Raw genomic sequence first — 21,499 nt, forward strand, 5'->3', positions numbered from 1 at the left:
AAAAAAACTAAAATGGGTCTATCTATCCGGATAGATTCTATCCGGATAGCTTTTTTCAAAGTTTAATTATCAATATAAAACAAATCAAAGTCAATGAGCAAATAAGACTATAATTTAGATTCCTTGAAAATCAATTATCTATTTTATGAGATAATATACTTTGTAAGAAGTTTTTCTAAATTGTATATGAAATATTCCAAGTTAAAGATCAGGCAAATCTTCTAAAAACAAAAACAAATTACTGGTTATTCTGCTGCAATTCTAGCTGATCTGGCGCCTGGAAGTCTATATGGCACAATGCCATGTCAGCTAATTAATTGCTTTTTATAAATACCAAAAATCAATCACATATATTATCAGCAAAATAAATCTCTTTGCTAGCTAGCAAATCATATGGCCAGGCAAATCAAATAATTTACCAACTTATCAATGTAAATCATGAGAAATTCTTAGGTGAATCAAGTCCACCACGTAGGATTATGAACCATCCATTTAATACGTGACACGTGGCGTGATTACTTACATGAGCCAATTAATGAAAGACACATTAATTTTAAATAAAACACATTAAATACTCATTAATAATTGTGCCTTTTTTGCTTGCAGATTCGATACTACATTTCTACAGAAGCATTTCTTGCTTGCAGATTCGATACTAAAGAAAATGGTTAATTAGTTTCAGCAGAAGCATCTCTTGCTTGCAGATTCGATACTACATTTCGACCAGCATTTTGATTCTGCACAAGAAAACTAACTTCAGCACTAGTTATACTAGCAACAGAGAATTATCAAAACATGAGGCACTTAAATATAACGTTCTTACCAGGCGTGCGACGAGCCAAAATTCGCAATGTTTCGAGAAATGGTTACTCGCAGTGTAATTTTTGCAGCATTTATCATTTCAAATGTGCATACATCACCGGCCGCCAAGCAATTGTCTTGCGCGAATATTCTCCATCCGACATTGAATCTTCGCCTGATTGATCCTATACGATGCACTTTACTACTGCACCCGACTATCCAAGTCCTTATATCCGGACCGGTTAAGATCAGGCTGTCATGTTCCTCACGCAAATATTCAACCGAAAAGATTTTCGGTATGGTAGGCTATACACACAACAAATTGCATACTTCTCAGATATTTCATATAGTTTTTATTTTTTATATAATCAGAATTATTAATTGAACACTTAATTAGTCGGAGACTTACCCAGTTATAGAAAGGATGGACAAAGGACGATTGCATTGCGATTGAGAAAAATGGATATTCAGATTTAAAGTCAGAATTGTAAACACGGAGTGATTTGTGAAAGTTGAGTTAAATTCTCATTCACATCTTTAGGTTAAATACAACTTACAGAGAGAGATAATAGGAGTTGTTACAACAAGATAATAACAAACTGATATGGCAGTTAAGATATTACAAAGATATGATAAGATTTATCTAACTACGTTATTGGTTTAACACGCCCCCGCAAGATTGAGGCTCCGTTGGAGACTCCGATCTTGGAGCGAAGAGTTGTAAAATGCTGTCGACTTAAGGCTTTGGTAAGCACATCTGCAAGTTGATCCTTTGTGGATATATGATGAACTTTGAGATTTCCACTGGTGACGCATTCTCGAACGAAATGATAGTCAAGAGAAATATGTTTCATTCTTGAATGAAAGACAGGATTAGCACAAAGATACGTGGCACCAGTATTGTCACAAAATAGGGATGGAGGCTTAGACAAGTGAACTCCCAACTCTTGTAGTAGATTTTGTATCCATAAAATGTCAGCAGCAGTATTGGCAATTGCTTTGTATTCAGCTTCTGACGATGATCGAGTGACTGATTTTTGACGACATGATTTCCAGGAAATTGCATTGGATCCGAGATAGATAAGATAAGCTGTAGTAGACCGACCATCGTCACGATTACCTCCCCAATCAGAGTCACTAAAGGCCTTTAATTGTAAAGGAGAATCTTTACGCAAAAAGAGACCATGAAAAGTGGTGTTAATAACGAAGAACCCGTTTCAAAGCTGTCCAATGCAATTCAGTAGGAGAATGCATATATTGTGATAGACAATTAACAGCAAAAGAGACATCAGGACGAGTTAAAGATAAATATTGAAGTCCACCCACCAATTTCCTATAAGGAGTTGGATCAATAGGAGCGGAACCATCTTTAAGTAACAAGGGAGATGTAGAACACATGGGAGTAAGAACTTCTTTGGCTCCATCCATAGAAAATGATTCCAGTAGATAAATATTGAAGTCCAACCTCAAGTTAATCACACAACAATCTCTCAACTCGATGAATGGCATAAACGCTTGGGGCATCCGACCATCTCTGTCATCCGTTCTATTTTTCATTCTAGCAATTTGAAGTTTCCATCATTTTTAGATTCAAAGTTTCATTGTAGTTCATGTGCTTTAAATAAAAGTCATAAATTGCCATTTGCAGAAAATTCTCTTCGTAGCACTAAGCCTTTAGAACTCATTTACTCCGATGTTTGGGGTCCGACACAAACATCAATTGATGGTTTTCGATATTATTTAATTTTTGTTGATCATTTTAGCAAATATGTGTGGCTTTATCCAATGAAGAAAAAATCTGAAGTTGCCATTTTGTTTCCTCAATTTAAACTGCTAGTTGAAAAATTCTTCCAGTATCCTATCATCTCCATTTACACAGACAATGGTGGTGAGTATATCTCTCTTGCACCCATTCTAAATTCACACGGTATATCTCATTTTAAAACACCTCCGTATACGCCAGAACATAATGGCACGTCTGAAAGACGTCATCGTCACATTGTTGAAACTGGACTAGCCTTACTTCACACTGCATCACTTCCACATTCCTATTGGTCGTATGCATTTCAAACAGCGGTTTACTTAATAAATCGTCTTCCAACTCCAGTTTTAAAATTTCAGTCACCTTTTCAAATGCTATTTCATCGATCTCCAAATCTCTCTCGTTTAAAAGTTTTTGGATGTTTATGCTATCCTTGGTTACGACCATACACCACCTCTAAAATGCAATCTCGATCCACGCCATGTGTTTTTCTTGGTTATTCAACAAACCATTCTGCTTACAAATGCTTTGATACCATGTAAACACAGAGTGATTTGTGAAAGTTGAGTTAAATTCTCATTCACATCTTTAGGTTAAATACAACTTACATAGAGAGATAATGGGAGTTGTTACAACAAGATAATAACAAAATGATATGGAAGTTAAGATATTGCAAAGATATGATAAGATTAATCTAACTACGTTATTGGTTTAACAAGAATTTGCATTCCGAGTTAAACTCTTTGTTTCCATTCGACCCAGTGATCTTGGAACCGAATTTTCAAAATCTGCTCCATAGTAAAAAAACATTCAACAAACATCAGAAATAGTTTCTTAAGAAATAAAAACAAAACCCAATAGTGTAAAATTCATACCTTCTTTGTCATTTTCCATCTTCAGATTCTTCCGACGAGCAAACAATGGCGATTTCCCTTTCGAGTTACTGTTCGGTGAATTATGAATCCGCCGTACTATTTGAACCGAGTCATCATCACTATCAGAATCTTGATTAACCTCTTCTTCGGACACAATTTCAAGATCAGACTCTAACTCAAAAACACTAGTCGGATAGTCAATCTCGACTGTACTTAAATCAAAGATTTTAACATTGAAACAAATATATTTTCGATCAAATTCGAAAACCAAAACAGATCGAAAGGCTATGGAGTAAAACTCCATAAATTCCGGCCAACCGTTTTGTAAAAACACAGAATCATCACATTTGATGAGCTCAACTCGCCATTCTGCACCAGTTTGGACCTTCAAAATAATCGTTGTCGGCAGTTCATGTCCATATCGACTGATAAACTTTCTTGGAAGGGCCTCACATATAAAATAAAACAGATAAATTATCATATTAAAGAAAAATCAAGATTTGAAAATGAAAACGAACGTAAGAACTCACGAGTTTCTTGTCACGAATTGCATTATGAAGAATAATCTTGAAGAAACAAGGGGAATTCATGATCATGCAGCTCAGTTTCTGGAAGGGTTTGAAATGTTTTAGGTATAAGTTTTGAAATGTTTTAGGTCTAACTCTAAGTAATAAAAATATCACACCTACCGGTAGATATCTTATTTAATATGAGCAGATAGATTTATTTAATATTTAGAAGACGATAAATAATATTTTTTCCATTTTAATCATCATAAATAAAGCCTAACTAAGGTCAAAATGCTGATTTCTTTGCTAAAAAGAGTAATGTTTTTAAGCATTTGTTTGGATTAGAACAAGACAATGGGATAAGAAGTTTCCATTTCTGGATTTTAATAATGGCAAGGTAACTTTAATAATCATGTTTTTAACCTATTCTGGGTTTTTGACTTAGAAAGAAGATTTAGTGGTCCCAAGAAAAGTTATGGCACTTGAATGATATCATTAATGAAGCCGGGAAAATTATATCACTTGAATAATATTTAATATTCAGTTAATTAAGATATTAAGATATTAAAAATAGGTCAAATATCGTAAAAAGGCCAAACTTTTCATAAAAGTTTCACAAAAGTACTGACCTTTCAATTCTGTCGATTTTGGCCAAAAACAAATTATTTGGTTTCAGTTGTGGCCAACTCTCAATTTGATTTCAATTTGCTATGTGGCGCCTATGTGACGCATATGTGGCATGCCAAATATTGAAAGGTCAGGACTTTTGTGAAACCAAATAATCCATTTTTGGCCAAAATTGACAAAATTGAAAGGTCAGGATTTTTGTGAAACCAAATAATCAGTTTTTGGCCAAAATCGACAAAATTGAAAGGTCAGGACTTTTGTGAAACTTTTGTGAAAGGTTTGGTCTTTTTATAACATTTGGCCTTAAAAATATTCAATGTTCTTGGCCATAGTTCATAAACCGGAGGTTCACGGTCTCCATAGAAATGGAACCTTAGGTGGTTTCAAGCCGGTTTTAATTTATAATTAGGCTTTTCGATTAAAAGTGCATATGTAACAAGAAAAATATATTTCACTTGAATAATATCAAAATAGGATAAGGCTTTTCTTTATTTATTTTTATCGGTATTGCAACTCCGAGAGCAGAGAGTGAGCAACTTTCTCATGTAACTTGTCAATAGAGTGATTTCGTTTCTATCCGTCTATCACCTTTTCGCAAAAAATAATTTAATTTGATAGTCTTTTATAACTCTGATGCTTTCCTTAGAGCAAACCTCGCATTGGAAGTTTAAATTGCAAAAATATTACCCGACGACTCAATAAAATAGGAAAAATAAAATAAAAATAGATGTTTATTGAAGTGAATTTTCAGCAATAGTCCAGTTCATCAAAGGGGGCCAGTCCAAGATCGTACCATTTCTCTACAAAGACAATAGACCATGTCCGAAGGAATCTAGAGTCCAACTACCGACTCCTTTTGGAATTAATTAACTAAGATATTAAAATTATTTAATGTAAATCGGAGTATGTATAAAAAATTTCTAATGATAATTAAACCAAATTATGCATAAGTAATAAGTTTTCATGTAAAAGTAAAAAAGAAAAAAATTACTGGATGTCGCGCATGCGGTTTGGCCGGAAATCTTATGTATAAATAAAATTTAAGTTTAATTATCAAAATGAAATGCTCAATTTATTTTTATTGATATACATAAGATTTCCGGAAATCAATTGAAGTACTTAATTAGTTTGGCCGGAAATCAATTGAAGTACTTAATTTATATAAAAATGTCGCTCAAATTATTTTTATTCAAATTTAGTCTAAAGAAAAATAAGATATATTAATAAGTTATAATATTCCTTAAATTAATAAGATAAATTCTACTTTGTTTATGATAAAATTGGATAGAAATACTTGACATTTTATAATTGAAAAGAGAAGGGACTATAATCATTACATCTAGTCTTTGCTTGGGATGGATCATGAAGGTTTGATTATCTCTGATTTTATCCATTCCTATTGTATTCATAATGTATGTGACTGAAAATATGCAATTGAGAAAAACCCTAGTATTCAATTAAAAATATATAAATAATATACGTAATAGATCGACCTCCGTCATTTTTTTATCTTTTTACAAAAAAAAAATCACGAACGATATTCTCTTGGAGATTTTTGAGTTGTTGGAGTTGTCTTAATAATTCATAAAAGTTTTTTTTTTAATCTTCAAAAAAAATTCATAAAAGTTTTATGGATTATAAGATACATTACTTATTGAAGTTGTCATAATAAAAATGATTATTGTACTTCTGTAATTTAATAACATAAAATGAAAAAAAAAGGATGAAAATAGAATGTAGATTGAGAATTGTCAGTGGGAAGCTTTTTCTTCATTTGTGAAATATATCTGTGAGATAGTAAATCACTCAACAGACCCATCATTTTCACAGAATCAACTCTTCTGAGTGTGAATCATTAAAAAAGATTTGAAATATGGTACTGTAATCAAAACATAAATTCTTATTTTTTTGTTTAAGGGGAACTAATTATATAGAAATAAGTATACAATTCTCCAATACATGAGAACAATTTCATTCTGTTCTCTTTGATTCTCATTTTCATTTTCTTATCAATTTCATTTAGTTTGAAAAACATATTTAAAACAATTTATTAAATAGTTTTTTTAATTCTTTTATTATTTCCATTCCGATTTTTATTTCTACTTTTAAGTTGACCGAAACGCAATTAACGTACATAACAGACCAAAATGTAGAGTTGAGCAATAACCTGTCAAACCAAATAAATCTACTAATTATATTAACCGACTTATATTTTTAAGAATTTAATTATTTCGATTATATCAATTTCCGTTCAAATAACAATTTAGCTAATTCGGCTAAAAAGATAAAGTAAATTAATTTTGATTAGATTGATAGTCTTTAATAGTAGATTTGTTTATAATAACTAATCTAATCTTAAGTTGTTAGGATAAACCTGTATTAAAATACAAAAATATACCAGTAAATTATAGATCAAATGATATAAGCGCTAGCAGAAATCTGTTAGGTCGTGGTTTCAATTCCTCCCACAAAATTTTCCCTTTTTAATTTTAAAAAAATAGAAAAATATAAATAATACAATAGAAAATTTAATATTATCATATATATAAGTCTTTTGATGATAATATTATATTTTTTCATCTAATAGTTTGAGTTTTTTCGACTTTATAAATATTATCAAATTTGCCTAAAAACTCATAACAATGCTAGAAATTAGACCTGACAATTTTAAACACAACATGATTAAATGATATGATTCGACACGAAGTTAAACGAGTTTGGTTATGATATAAATGGATTTGGGTTATAAATGAATCAACCCGTTTATGACACGATTAGTTTCGTATCTAAATGGGTTATACACGCCTAACCCGTTTAAACAATGTTAACTAATTTTAATTAATGTTTTTATATAATTTAAATGTTTTTAATTTTTTATATTATATATAAATAAAATAATATTTATTTCAAAATATTGTAATAATAATTTTAGTATTATATTAAATAAATTTAAAAAAAGTATTTAAATAATTAAATGGGTTTTAACATGTCACTTTAAACGGGTTGATTAGTTAACATGTTTAGATAAATGTGTTTTTACGTGTCGTGTAATCCGTGTAATATTTGTGTCGTGTTTGTATTTTATATATTAAACCCGATTAATAATCGTGCCGTGTCCGTGTTTAGACTATTTGTGTTAGTGTCTAAACGGGTCTGACCCGTTTATGACCCGCGTACACGAATTGCCGGCTCTACTAGAAATAAGAAAGATTATAAAAAATTAATTAATGTTATTATTAAATTTAAAATTATTTTAACATATCCTACTTCTTCTGAATTCTAAATATAGTTTGGTCTATAAAAATAGGCCTGGTGAGCATTAAATATTGTGTGCAACGCAAGAGAGTATGAGACAGTGTGTAAGATAATATATTAAGATTGTAAGTTTTATGCTCATTAGACTGATGTGTGTGTTTGTGCAAGAGATTAATTGAATCCTCTGTAAGTTATATAAAAAAAATTGTTTAACTCAATACAATTTAAATTCAGGAAATTACATTCTATATGATTTTTCTTTTCTTTTTGCAAAAATATTTTTTTATTATTTTTGACAGAGATAAAGTTTTTTGAAGCTATATTTACAAGGTTTGTTAACTAAAAACCACTCATTTTTTTTCCTTTTTTTAATTTCACTCTAACGTTGCAATTTTATTAAGGCAAAAATACTTAAAAACCCTCCATCTTTGACTTTGTTTTCAATTGCACCACCACGTAGGAGAATTTTCAATTCCACCCTATTTAGGGTTTTCAGTTTGCGTCTGTACCCCAATTGACTAAAATGACCTCTTTTTATTTAGAAAAAAGTTTAAATTAATCCTTCATATACTAATTTATTTGTTTTTTTCAAATGGAAATAATAATGATACAATCCCTCTATTTAGTTGGTTTTAATAATTTTATCATTAAATTATCAATTTTTTTTATTTTGGGGTACAGATGAAAACTGAAAACCGGGTGCAATTGAGAATTCTCCTAGGTGGTGGTGGAATTGAAAAAAAATTCAAAGGTGGGGGAGTTTTCAGTATTTTTGCCTTTTATTAATTGCACCTAAATCTATGCCTTTGAACTTCAGTTTCACTCTCAAATACGAAATTGATCTTATTTCTATATGAAAAAAGTTCAAATACATCTGTCATTTTTTAATTTTTTGGGTTAGAAAGAGCTCAAATTCGTATTTTACAAGTATTTTTATGAATTTTTTCAAGTGGAATAGAATCCAAATTAATTTTGAGAATAAAATTGAAGTTCAAAGGTGTGAATTTGGATGCAATTGACGAAGTAGCAATATTAGGGTGAAATTGAAAATAAGTTAAAAGGTGGTGGTCATTAGATCTATTTATAAAAATACACTTTCTAAAAAATTGATTTTTAATCAAAAATCAACTACCTACAAAAATTTACCAATAATTTACTAAAACTGTTATTTTATAAAATAAAAGTATATTTAAAAACAAATACAAAAGGAGCATATTTGGCCAAATTATTTAGACAAAAAGATGTATTTTTATAGAAAAGAAAAACATCCACTTCTGTATTCTTCATTGGCTAATCCTCTAAAAATCCCCTCACCTTTCAACCCCCTTTCGTTTGCACCTTCACCTTTCAAAATTTCCAATTTTATCCTAATTACCACCTTTCATTTTCAATTGCACCCTCCAAATATTAAATTGACCTTTTTTCACTCAAAAAATTTCAAATCAATATTTTTTATTTTTACTCATTTTCTAAATAGTACTAAATGTTAAAATTTCAACAATAAAAGCATCTTCTCTAAAAAATATTTCAAAAATTACTAAATTTCACATTCACTTTTATTTAATTTTACTGTTTTAATTCCATAAAATTAATTACATTGGATACTATTTATAATATTTGTTGAAATATAAAGTATTAATTTGAACTTTTTGCAGTAAAAATAGGTCAATTTAATATTTAAGGGTGTAATTGAAAGTGAAAGGTGAAAATTAGGGTAAAATTGGGGATTTTGAAAGGTGAGGGTGCAAATTAAAGGAAATTGAAAGGTGAGGGGTTTTTCAGGGGATTAGCCTTGTTCATTTAGGCCACCACGTCTTTCAAATTAAACTCAAACATATATATTATGTGTTTAGCTGAAAAAATTACTCACAATGCAAATAGAATTCTCCCATCAATGAAGTACAAGTTAGTTATTTCTTAATTCGATTAGCTTCGAAATATCATATGAAAAAACAAACCAAATCAAATCAACCAAATTTATTAAAATTATTAATCATAACCGAATCAAATTAACCCAAAAACAAGCCAAATTAAATTTTGATTTGGTTTGATTGATTAGCGGTCAATTCCATCTGATATGGCACATGACTCGGAAGCCTACATGATACGTGATTAAATTGCCAAAAAAATATTATATACGACTATTAACTAGAGGTGGCTACGAGTCGGGTTGAATTGTGTACGAGTCCAAACCCGGCCCAGAACAGGTCAAACACAGAACTGGATCCAAACAATTGCGGAAATGCAGAACGACCGGATTTGACCATGAACCGGGATTCCGAAATGGAATGGCAGTTTGTGAACTGTGGCCACCCCTACTATTAACAAACCAAATTTCTTAACTTGCAAAATCATAGCAAATTTAACTCTACCAACTTTAGACTCTATGAAGTTATTCATCACTTAATTCCAAAATAATTACAGAACCATAGAGCTGATTAGCATTACCAAATCCGTTTCAGCATATAAATTAATACAAATTAGTGGGAATTAGTAGAGTTAAATCTCTTCCTCACTACAAAAAGGAGGTATTCAAGAAGTTACTCCACAGTATTTCTGAAAACGGTTACTTTGAGCAGAAGCAATTCAGAATTGATCAACTCAAAAATGCAAACATCTCCTGCTTTCAGACAATTTTCGTTTGCAAATAAACTGAATCCTGCAGACAAACAACCCTTACGATAAGATGAATGGTTGATAATTAATTTGACAGCCCACTTTTTGTGCCCAATTTGTAACCATACTGTTCTTTTCTTGCTGCATTTCATCACAAATTCAGATGGCACATACTGCACAACGACGAAAAAAAAGCATCAGCATACTGGTCGGTTTATGATAATAGCATCGGAGAATGATCAAAACAAAAGCACAACTAAAGTTACGTAAACATCAGCACACTAGTCGGTTTATATTAGTATGGCAATTAAAAACTATGCATTTTATATATATTGTTCAAAGCCGTACCACTATGCTAGCGCCAGATGATATATTCGCTTTGAAGAACGGATTCACGGATGTAAATTTGTTGGCAGCTTCAACAGCTTTAGAAAAATTTGAGCATAAATGCCTTTGGACAGTCTTCTCATCGCCAAAATTCTCTTCATCTTTCATTTTCTTGTCGTTTCCTGAAAAATATCAGTTAAAAGCAGGTTTAGTTCTGTTTCAGGATTTCAGTAAATTTCAGAGTTTCATAGTGAAGCTTACGAAGTGATGGGCTCCCAGTAGGTTCTTTGATACGTCGAAAAATGGCGACTTTCAATGTAGTATTAGTGTCATCGATCAGTTCAAAGACGCAAACATCACCAATTTCCAAATGATTTCCGATTGCAAATTCTTTCCAACCTCGATTGATTTTTGCTACCCAAAAACCACTGGAGACGTAATGATTATACTCAACAGCCCATAAATTCCCATCAATAGTACTAAGCATAGCACTGCCTTGTTTCTTGTGGAAATATTCCTTTACAAAGCTTGCTGGTATACTCTACCAAAACAATTACATTTCAGTCAAAATTTACAATCCTGAGAAAGAATCGGAATTCAGAATTTTAAACGAAGTTTGAAATCGAAATGTTTACCAGTCTATAATTATCACCACAGTGAAGAAAACTTGGCTGCATTACAACCATAAAGTAAGGATTTTCAGATTTAAAATCAGAAGCTGCTCTTTTGATTGCTTCAGCTTTTTCCTGAGGTGTCAATGTTTGTGCTCTATTTCCTACAAAATCAAGAACTCGAGATTAATTAATCTGCATAAATATATAAAATCAAGAATTTGTAATAATTACATACCTGTGGACTCCTTAAGCCTTATTTTCTTATTAGGAGGCTGAGGAAATAAAATTGGTGATTTCCCTTTTGGTTTAGGATTCAAGATTTCAGTTTCTTGACGAATCTCTTGTTCACGATTAGATTTTTGATTGTTTCTGTTGGAGATCCCTAAGGGATAATCTATTTCTAAAGCACTCTTATCAAATATAATTACATTGAATTCAGAATTTGTTTGAGTGCATTCAAAAACTAGAAAGAACCCGTAAGCTATAGAGTAAAACTTGACAAACTCCGGCCAGCCCTCCTGGAACCAAATCTCACCATCAGATTTGACTAATTCTAGTTTCCATTTTGCACCGGTTGGAACTTTCAGGACTACTGAACTCGACAGATCGTTTCCGTAGAGTCTGACAAATTTTCTTGGAATGTACTGTGCATGCAAATACATAGAAATTTATGTTATCATGGTGAAATTAGAAACTCTATTTTCTTCTTATAAGTGATGCATGCAGATCAAAAAATGATGAAAAAAATAGATGAAAAATTAACTTACAAATTTTGCATGTTCATCAAGAATAATCTTGAAAAAACGGGGTGTTTTTGATTTGAACATCGGCCTCCGGTTGTCTCTTGGAGGACAAGAATCCATTGGCAATGAGTAGTGAGTGAATGAGTTATGTTAAAGACTAAGTTATGCAACCAAAGGCTAAAAGATGCAAATTAATTGAAGTGTATGCAGATGGTAGTTGGCTCTTTAATTTGATGAGATGGTGAATTTAATAAGACTAAATTGTGCATTGGGATAATCAGAAATCAACTGTTTTTACGATTTATATATCCATAATCCCTTAAATATTACAGAACCAACAGGTTGCTTTGGAATGTAAAACATGTGGAGTTACAGAATTTCTATTTAACCTTATTTTCCAACCAAAATGTTTCTTAGAAATTAAATTACTATAATCCATCCGTCGGTTCGGTTCATTTTGAAATCAACCGAAACCGACCAAATTTAAATTAGTTCATTATATATTTGAATAATATCAATGAAATAGTGTAATTCAGAAATTCTATGAAGAAAGTGTACCTCTATAATATCAATGAAATTTAAATTAGTGTTAAAACTTTCCTCTAAATCTATGAAGAAAGTGTCCCTCTATAAATTAGTTATTTTTTTTATATAAACTAGTTGTGCAATTTATATTCGCATATGGTGCAAATCAATTCATTTGAGAATAACTATACAATTTATTAAAGGGTTAAAAATTATGAGGGGTAATTGATTTTGGAGGTCATCCAACTTACCCAATCTAACAAAAAGGTCACTGAACTAAAAAACGCTACAAAATGCTACCTGGACTTTTGTTTTTGTATCACAGGGAGGTCACTCGTTGTATTCCGGCCTATTTTTGCTTAAGTGGACATCTGAATCCTCAAACCCTCTCTTTCTCCTCCAGCTCATCGACATCTTTTTGACTAAAATCAAAACTCCCCGTTTTTAATATTTCCAATAATATATCAAATTTTAATTAAAACAAAAACTAAGGAGCTTTTCTTCTTTTTTACCATTTTAACCTAATTAGAATTAATTAATACTCCTTCACCATCTTCACCTCGCACTGCCGCCGGCAGGAGCAACAACAACCCTTCAACACCTCGCCACCAGCCGCTGCCACCTCTACTCGCCGCCATGTCAAGCTGCCATGAAACCCCCATTGTTCATCTGGGTTGAACAAGACGAAGAGGAGCTTCGTCTGGTTCAAACCCAGACATAATCTTTGTCTGGGTTTAAGCCAGACGAAGAGATCTTCGTCTGGGTTTGAACCAGACAAAGCTCCTCTTCGTTTGGAGGAGGCGGTTGGTTATGAAGCTGAAGAAAATTTCCTCTTCATCTGAGTTGCTGTGTTTTGGTTCAGTTGGTTATAATTGGAAAACCTAATTTTTCTTATTGTTTTGATGAGTACAGATCTTGTTTGTGTGTTGTAATCTTCATTTTTTTACCAAAACCATCTTTTTTGCTGTTGGTGATGTTGCTGCATTAATTCTTGCTGTTGCCATCTTCAGTAATTTCTAATTTTTGTTCTTGAAGAGCAATTGAGCAATGGAAGATGGCTAGAATGTAAATAAGATTATTAATTTTTATTTTGAAAAATATGTGCAAAGTTGAGGAGGTGAATTGATCTTTTTTCAAATGACGTGGCTTGTGACATGGACTATAAAAAAAATCCGGCTGCCACTTGTGATAAAAATGGCCGGAAATGGGATAGTGACTTCCCTGTGATACAAAATCGAAAGTTTAGTGAGCACTTTGTAGCGTTTTTTAGTTCAGTGATCATTTTGATATATTGTGTAAGTTGAGTGACCCCCAGAATCAATTACCCAATTATGAGAGTCACTCAACTTTGTCCAAGTTGCAAAATGGTCACTCAATTTTAAAACGTTATAAAATAGTTACCGTACAATAAAAAGACGATTTCCGGCGGTCCCTAAATGAATTCCGGCCAATTCTTTTCCTACGTGGCATTGGAGTCCGAGTCACCCCTCCCCCTTTGCCATGTCATACCATAATTTTGCAATTTACCATGTCATTTTGCCACGTCATCTTCTCCTTCTTCATAACAAAAAAAACCCTAAAACCACATCTTTTCCTTCTTGCAGGCGCCACCACCTCCTACTTTCAGGCCACTATTCATACCTTCAAGGGTTCGTCTCCAGCGTTAATCCCCATACGAAGAGCTTCGTCTGGAAACCAGACAAAGAGAGATCTCTTCGTCTGGTTTTGAATTCAGACGAAGAAACCTCTCTTCGTCTGGGTTTTCTCATGACGAAGAAATCTATTTTCGTCTGGGTTTTCTCATGACGAAGAGATCTCTCTCTCCTCGTTTGAAGTAGGAAAAGCAATTCCGATTCCATTCATCTCTGCCATTTTACAAATTCTGTATACTGAGCTTACATTCTTCAACTTTTCAGTTTAGTGAGACTTTTAGTTGTTAGAAATTCCCTTCTTTTCAGTACAAGAATTTAATACACATTCAGTAATCATGAAGAGGAAATTTGATTCGGCGACGATGGACGGACGGAGAAGAGGGTTTCTATAACAATGGAATTTCTTGGTGAAGAGAGTTCGTCACAGACGACGAGTAACGGAGGCGACGGGAAGGGTGGTGGCTGGTGATGGGTGTAGCTGGAAGGCGGTGATGGTGGCGGCCGATGATGGGTGTAGATGGTGGCCGGTGATGGGTGTAGGTGGTAGGAAATAATTAGTTAATTTTTTATTTTATTTTTGGTGTTTAATTTAAAAAAATGAGGAAGGGGATGATGACATGGCGTGGGGGGAAGGGGTGACTCGGACTCCGGTGCCACATAGGAAAACAATTGGCCGGAATTCATTTAGGGACCACCGGAAGTCGTCTTTTTATTATACGGTAACCATTTTGTAACGTTTTAAAATTGGGTGATCATTTTGCAACTTGAGCAAAGTTGAGTGACCCTCAGAGTCTTTAACCCAATTTATTAAGGATAAAATATGATTTTTAATCTATAAATTATTTATCACAATTAGAAGGTGCCTAATAATTTTTTTTTTTACCAAAGGCAAATGCTTCATTAATAGAAGTGTCAAAAGTACAGAATATGTGACTCCTCAACATAACTGAGAGAGCCAGTCTAAAAGTAAATGATGATTACTGCAGAAGCAGTCATTGAGAAGGGCTTGTTTGGCCACCATGTGGGCCACCCAATTACAATCACGACGGACATACTGAAATCTAACTTCTGAGAATTGAGAAATTAGGCTAATGATATCAATTAAGACCACTCCAGCATCTCTGTCGTCGATACAGGAGGAATTAACTGCATTAATAAGAACCTGACAATCACCTTCAAAAATTAAATGATGATAATCTGTTTGCAGCAATTCCTCCATTGATGTTCGTAATCCCAGCGCTTCTACCACATATGGCTTCACTACACTAGGAAAACGCCGAGCCTGTTGAGAAAAAACCCAACTCATAGTAAATCCGGAAGTCGGATGTCGATCCCACGAGGACTAAAGGTTTAAAGTGAGTGAAATCGCTTATGAAATTCAATTCGGAAAGCACAAATAAAGATTGGTTTTAGGTAACAATTCTAACAACTAAGAATCAACTAAACGCTAAAATGCAATAACTCAAAAAGCACTAATTATCAACGATTTAGAATCAATAAAGGGAAACGTCAAGGGATTGGCAATCACACCTAGGTCATGCATTCATGGTTGGTCAAATCGGAAGTATTTCAAGGGCCGAGTGAAGTCTAAAGCGTTATTCCCGCTCTCTCGAGCCTCAAGGAACAACAAAACCGCTACCTAATCACCTAATCAATACCAAGCTCACTCTCGTGTTACAAGGCAAAACCAAACAATTAACTAGCGATTAATCAATCAACTCTAGGGCCACCTAAGTTCAAACCCACTCTCGTGGCGCTCTAAAACCTAGGTTTTCAATCCTATTAGTCAATCTAATCAACCACCTCTCGGTGCATCAATCAAACTCTAAACATGCTTAGGGTAGCTAATCCTAAACAAGCAATAAGCAATAGGAGTAAAACATGAGTAAACAACATTAAGAACCAACCAATCATACAACCCTAGGCTATCATACCAACCCCCTAACAAGGGGCTTAGCCACTCATGGCTAAGTTCTCAATACAAGCACTAATCAAACAACTAAACATTAAGAAGTAGAGAAAGATTACCTTAAGTAAAATGGAAGAACAATAACTCATAAAAGATAATGAAGATTCCACAATAAATAAACTTGCATTAATTAATAAAAGACCTTGTTCAATCAAAACATTAAAAGCTTCACTTCACCAACAATGGTGGAAAAGATGGAGCACACTACTCTAAAGAGATTCTAAACTATTTTTTAGGAGGCAACACAAAAGGAATCAAAAATAATGAATGTTGCATACCCTAATTTGAATCATAAGGTAGTACATATAGTAGTCTCAAAAAGGAAATAAAAACATCCTACAAATGAGTGTTGGGCCAAAAGAGGAAATATGCAAAAGCCTTAGTCCTTTTCTTCAATTTTCTGAATCCCTCGAATAAGCCATTGCACGATCCGTGCAACTCAACTTATCCAAGCTTGCACGAATCGTGCAACAATCTTCAAAAGCTTCTGCCCATGGTTCTGAGAGATGCACGATCCGTGCAATGAGGTGCACGATCCGTGCAATGCTTCTGGCCTCTAGGACTTCTCCGATTCTTTCGCTTCCGGCTTTGCTCTTCGCTTCCTTTCTTTGAATCTCCTTCTTTTTACGCCAAAAATGCATCCTAACGCTCCATAATCCTGAAACGCTCAAGCACACAAATAAGATATAAAAATACCTCAAAGTGCATAATAAGAGACACTAAAATGCATCAAAACACTCTATATTATAGGAGTAATTTACTCCTATCAGCCCCAGCCAAGATGACTTTACCTGTAATATCACGAACTACAAAGCCAATAGCCCCTATATGTTTATTCAAATCTATAGCACCATCAAAATTGACTTTGTAAAATCCAATCGGTGGCGGTAACCAAACAGAATTATTGACACATGTAGAGATGGAAATACTTTGCCTGTTGTGTATTGCAGATGTCTTTTTTGTTGCCAAAATATACTCTTGTTGGTCTGCAGACGCTTTTGTGATAATCAACGATGCTGGCCAATGGCCTTTTCGAAATACCGCTTCATTACGCGCTTTCCAAATTTGCCATATTATAAAAACACATATTACCAAATCTTCTTTTAGTTCTTCCCAAATGAAGCAAACTTTGCGTTAACGCGTTCCACCACTCTACAAAAGAGCTATGAGGCAATAATTCTGAATGTAATCCGAAAATCGATTCAAACCAAACCTGTATATTAAAAAAAACCACATATGAAATTTTAGAAATAAAATCTAATGAAAGAATTATAATTTACTATCTAGTTAAATTATTGCTTGAAATAATTCCAATTATATAAATATTAAGAGTTGATGAGAACATCAACTCTACTCCACCATAATAGCTGTCTCTGCGATTTAAAGAATAAACAAATTAGTATAAAAAGAAACGTGTTGTTAATTTAATAAAATAGGAAAGAATAAAAAGCAACATATGCTCCAAAATAAACATGTAATTGAAAGGACTACTCTCCAGGTCTTCTATGTGTTAAAACTGGAGATATAAAAGGAACTCAATGTACATGGCACAGAACAGTAGATAATACACACTTGTCAAATATTATGAACAATTAAGTGTATCTATAAATGCAAATCTTGAAACCTATATGATAATATTAATTTACACTCTTGAGCACAAGCAACACATTATATCTTTCATGTAATTATTCATATGATTGATTGATTATTACTTTAATCCAGTTTTAAATGTCATGTGCAGATTGAAAACTAATAACTTACCCCCCTCTTTCTCTAATTTTATTATTTAGTGTATTTTACCCACCTATCAAAGAGATTAAAATAGACTTTTGATTTAGCACTACTCAAATTTTAGATCCTGTTAAAACCGACATCTTTATCAGTTGATCTTATTTTCCTTATTTTAATTTTATTCACTATTGTTTGATCATCATCACTAAAATTCCTTATTTCATTTTTCTCTCTTTCCATGTGTATGGTTGTGCATCTATTTCCTTTTAATTGCCAATTCAATATTGGTTTAAATCCCGTCAGTTATCACTTTAATTCCGTCTTATGGAATGTTTCTTCCGTAATTCCTTTTTAAAGAATAGTTCTTGATTATGTTATTTTGCAATAAAGGTAGACTTTTGTTCATGTTTGATTTTATTTTGGATCTGTTTTCAGATATTTTCTTATTCTCTAATTTTGGTGTCTACTGAATTATTTAAAATAGCAAAGATAATATAGATCTGATCAAAAGCATTCATATTTGATATTTAATAAAGATTTGATTTTGGTTTTGGTTTTGTAGCATATGAAGGGTTGTAGTGATAGAGTTTAAATTATTTAATTTATTTTGGTGAAAATTTAGTGTAAGCATTTCTAAAAGTTGAGATCTTTTTTCTTGTCTTTTTGCATACAGAGAGGACAAAAAAAATAATAAAGTAATTTATCAATTCGGAATAAAAAAAATATTTATTCAACACTAAAGTGGGTCTAGACAATAACTGACGTGAATTTGAAATTAATAGAAAAATTGGATCGAAATTTTGAATGGGATAATTCTTATAAGTCTGCCTGCATACATATTAAAGATAGTTCTATAACTTAGCCCAATATGGCCATATATTCTTACAAATTGAAGATAATTTATAATTCTTTTATGTTTTATTAATGTTTTGTGGTGCTAATTAATAGAAAAGGCAGATAAAATTGGGCCCCGGTTCGTTGGATTATGAAGCAGGTATTCATACTTTATCGTTTCGACAGGACAGGTTCGAGGATTATTATTGTGGTGCTGATAAAACTATTAATTCAGATGTGTAACCTAATGAAGAAATTTGATGGTTGTAAATTGGTTTTCTGATATTAGTGTTTTCATTGTGTTTATTATGCTTAATATATATTTAGAAGAAAAAAATTATATTAGTAACAATCCGTATTTGTTTGATTGTGTGATTTGGAAATAGATTTTGCATTTGCATTCTTAAATTTCTTCATTAGCCAAGTCTTTTTGATCTTACTGAAATTGGAATCTTATGATAAAGTATTCGAGTCGAAAAACTGTTAACTTTGAATTCGACTCTAAAATACAAATCTTGAAATACTTAACAAATCAGTTTCAGCATATAAAATAAGATAAACAAGAAGTTACTTTACAATATTTCTGAAAATGGTTAGTTTAAGCAGAAGCAATTCAAAATTGATCAACTCAAAGATGCAAACATCTCCTGCTTTCAGACTATTTTCTCTTGCAAATAAACTGAATCCTGCAGACAAACAACCATGAGATGAACGGTTGATGATTAATTTGACACCCCACTTTCTGTTTCCAATTTGTAACCATACGTTCTCCGTGCTTTTCTTGCTGCATTTCATCGCAAACTCGGCAGGTACACTCTGCACAACAACAACAAAGCTCAGCACATCAGAACAACAGCACAATTAAAATGTTACTTTACACGGAAACTTATCAAGGTCTATATTTCCATTTTTCATTTCCGTTTGCGGAAATGTTTCTGAAACTACGAAAATCCAAACATTTTCGTCTCAACATTTTCTAAATCGATATTTATGCAGCAAATGTGAATATATATTATGCATTGATATTTTCTAAACCCTACCACTATGCTAAGGCGGCGAGATATATTCGCTTTGAAGAACGGATTCACCGATGTAAATTTGTTGGCAGCTTCAACAGCTTTAGGAAAATTTGAGCTTAAACGCCTTTCGACAGTCTTCACATTGCCACAACTCTCTTCTTGTTTCATTTTCTTGTTGTTTCCTGAATAACATCAACAATGAAATGTTAAAATGGAAAATGCAAAAACAATATATTTTTTCAGAAACATAAACAAAATGCGGAAATATAAGACTGTAGAAGTATCGGTATAACTCATATACTTACCAAGTGATGTGCTCTTGGCAGCTTCTTCGATATGTCGAAAAATGGCGACTTTCAATATCGTATTAGCACAATCAATCAGTTCAAAGACACAAACATCTCCGATTTCCAAACTATTTCCGATTGCAAATTTTCTCCAACCTTGACCAATATACGCTGACGAGGCGTAGCACTTGTACTCAACAGACCATAAATTTCCATCAGCAGTACTAAGTGTAGCACTGCCTTGCGGCTTGTTGAAAAAATTCTTCACAAAGCTTGCTGGTAAAGTCTACCAAAACAATTACATTTTGATCAAAATTTACAATCCTGAGAAAGAATCAAAATTTAGAATTTTAAACAAAGTTTGAAATCGAAATGTTTACCAGTCTATAGTTATTACCACAGTGAAGAAAAGTTGGCTGCATTGCAACCATGAAGTAAGGATTTTCAGAGTTAAAATTAGAGGCTGCTCTTTTAATTGCTTCAGCTTTTTCCTGAGGTGTCAATGATTTTGCTCTATTTCCTACAAAAATCAAGAATTCAAGATTAATTAATTAATCTGCAAAAATTTATAAAATCAAGAATTTATAATAACTGTTTTCTGCAAAAATTGCATACCTGTGGACATCTCTAGCTTGATTTTCTTATTAGGAGGCTGAGGAAATAAAATTGGTGATTTTCTTATTTTGTGATTCAAGATCTCAACAGAAACATCACTTTCAGTTTCTTGACGAATCTCTTTCGTGAGATTAACTTCTGCATTGTTTCTGCTGGCGATATCTAACGGATAATCTATTTCTAACGTACTCGTATCGAATATCGTTACATTGAATTCAGAATTCAGATTGAATTGAAAAACTAGAAAGGAGCCATAAGCTATAGAGTAATACTTCACAAACTCTTGCCAGCCATTCTGAAACCAAATCTCACCATCACATTTTGTTAATTCTATTTTCCATTTCGCACCACTTGGAACTTTCAGGACTATGGAATTTGGCAGATTGTTTCCGTAGAGTCTGACAAATTTTCTTGGAATGTACTGCATACAGTTATAAAGAAAATTATGTTTCCATGATCAAGAAATGATTAAAGAAAAAATAAAAAAAATACTACTTACAAGGTTTCGATGATCAAGAATTATCTTGAAAAAATGGGGTGTGTTTGATGTGAACATCAGTCTGCCGCCGTCTCTTGAAGGACAAGAATTCATTAGGAAACTAAAGAATCAGTTTGTTGCTCTGTAATGAGTAATGAGTAGTGAGTGAAAATATTATTTTGACGATTCATTAGCTATAATCTTTAATACTACTAATTACAGAACCAACATGTTGCCATGGAATATGAAACAGTTGTTTG

General features: G+C 32.6%; 3 protein-coding genes across 3 annotated transcripts; all 3 read right to left on the bottom strand.

Moving 5' to 3' along the window:
• Positions 1-596: 596 nt before the first annotated feature.
• LOC126659936 (B3 domain-containing protein Os01g0723500-like) lies at positions 597-1,301 on the bottom strand. The gene is made up of 3 exons (XM_050353268.2): positions 1,211-1,301; positions 824-1,107; positions 597-737 (listed from the first exon to the last, which is right to left on the bottom strand). Coding segments are annotated over exons 1-3 (321 nt in total). The 5' UTR covers positions 1,247-1,301; the 3' UTR covers positions 597-736.
• A 1,960-nt stretch (positions 1,302-3,261) lies between these two features.
• Positions 3,262-4,028, bottom strand: LOC126662057 (B3 domain-containing transcription factor VRN1-like). Its single transcript, XM_050355944.2, has 3 exons — positions 3,969-4,028; positions 3,439-3,886; positions 3,262-3,351 (listed from the first exon to the last, which is right to left on the bottom strand). Exons 1-3 carry the CDS (start codon positions 4,026-4,028, stop codon positions 3,275-3,277), a joined length of 585 nt encoding a protein of 194 aa, XP_050211901.2. The 3' UTR covers positions 3,262-3,274.
• Positions 4,029-10,244: 6,216 nt separating this feature from the next.
• LOC126660869 (B3 domain-containing transcription factor VRN1-like) lies at positions 10,245-12,326 on the bottom strand. The gene is made up of 6 exons (XM_050354571.2): positions 12,154-12,326; positions 11,622-12,030; positions 11,408-11,547; positions 11,034-11,313; positions 10,794-10,954; positions 10,245-10,618 (listed from the first exon to the last, which is right to left on the bottom strand). Exons 1-6 carry the CDS (start codon positions 12,247-12,249, stop codon positions 10,370-10,372), a joined length of 1,335 nt encoding a protein of 444 aa, XP_050210528.1. The 5' UTR covers positions 12,250-12,326; the 3' UTR covers positions 10,245-10,369.
• Between the last annotated feature and the right edge of the window lie 9,173 nt (positions 12,327-21,499).

The sequence above is a fragment of the Mercurialis annua genome, linkage group LG8 (assembly GCF_937616625.2).
Source record: "Mercurialis annua linkage group LG8, ddMerAnnu1.2, whole genome shotgun sequence".
Lineage (NCBI taxonomy): Eukaryota > Viridiplantae > Streptophyta > Magnoliopsida > Malpighiales > Euphorbiaceae > Mercurialis > Mercurialis annua.

What these genes read in the sequence shown, in the direction of transcription:
- LOC126662057 (XM_050355944.2), bottom strand. Translation starts at nt 4,028, where the DNA reads ATGAATTCCCCTTGTTTCTTCAAGATTATTCTTCATAATGCAATTCGT. An exon ending in CAATTCGTGACAAGAAACTC is followed by an intron (nt 3,887 to 3,968) that starts GTGAGTTCTTAC and finishes TTTATATGTGAG; the next exon opens with GCCCTTCCAAGAAAGTTTAT. An exon ending in GATGGAAAATGACAAAGAAG is followed by an intron (nt 3,352 to 3,438) that starts GTATGAATTTTA and finishes ACTATGGAGCAG; the next exon opens with ATTTTGAAAATTCGGTTCCA.
- LOC126659936 (XM_050353268.2), bottom strand. Translation starts at nt 1,246, where the DNA reads ATGCAATCGTCCTTTGTCCATCCTTTCTATAACTGG. An exon ending in TCCATCCTTTCTATAACTGG is followed by an intron (nt 1,108 to 1,210) that starts GTAAGTCTCCGA and finishes TTGTGTGTATAG; the next exon opens with CCTACCATACCGAAAATCTT.
- LOC126660869 (XM_050354571.2), bottom strand. Translation starts at nt 12,249, where the DNA reads ATGGATTCTTGTCCTCCAAGAGACAACCGGAGGCCGATGTTCAAATCA. An exon ending in TTGATGAACATGCAAAATTT is followed by an intron (nt 12,031 to 12,153) that starts GTAAGTTAATTT and finishes TTGCATGCACAG; the next exon opens with TACATTCCAAGAAAATTTGT. An exon ending in GTGGTGATAATTATAGACTG is followed by an intron (nt 11,314 to 11,407) that starts GTAAACATTTCG and finishes TTGTTTTGGTAG; the next exon opens with AGTATACCAGCAAGCTTTGT.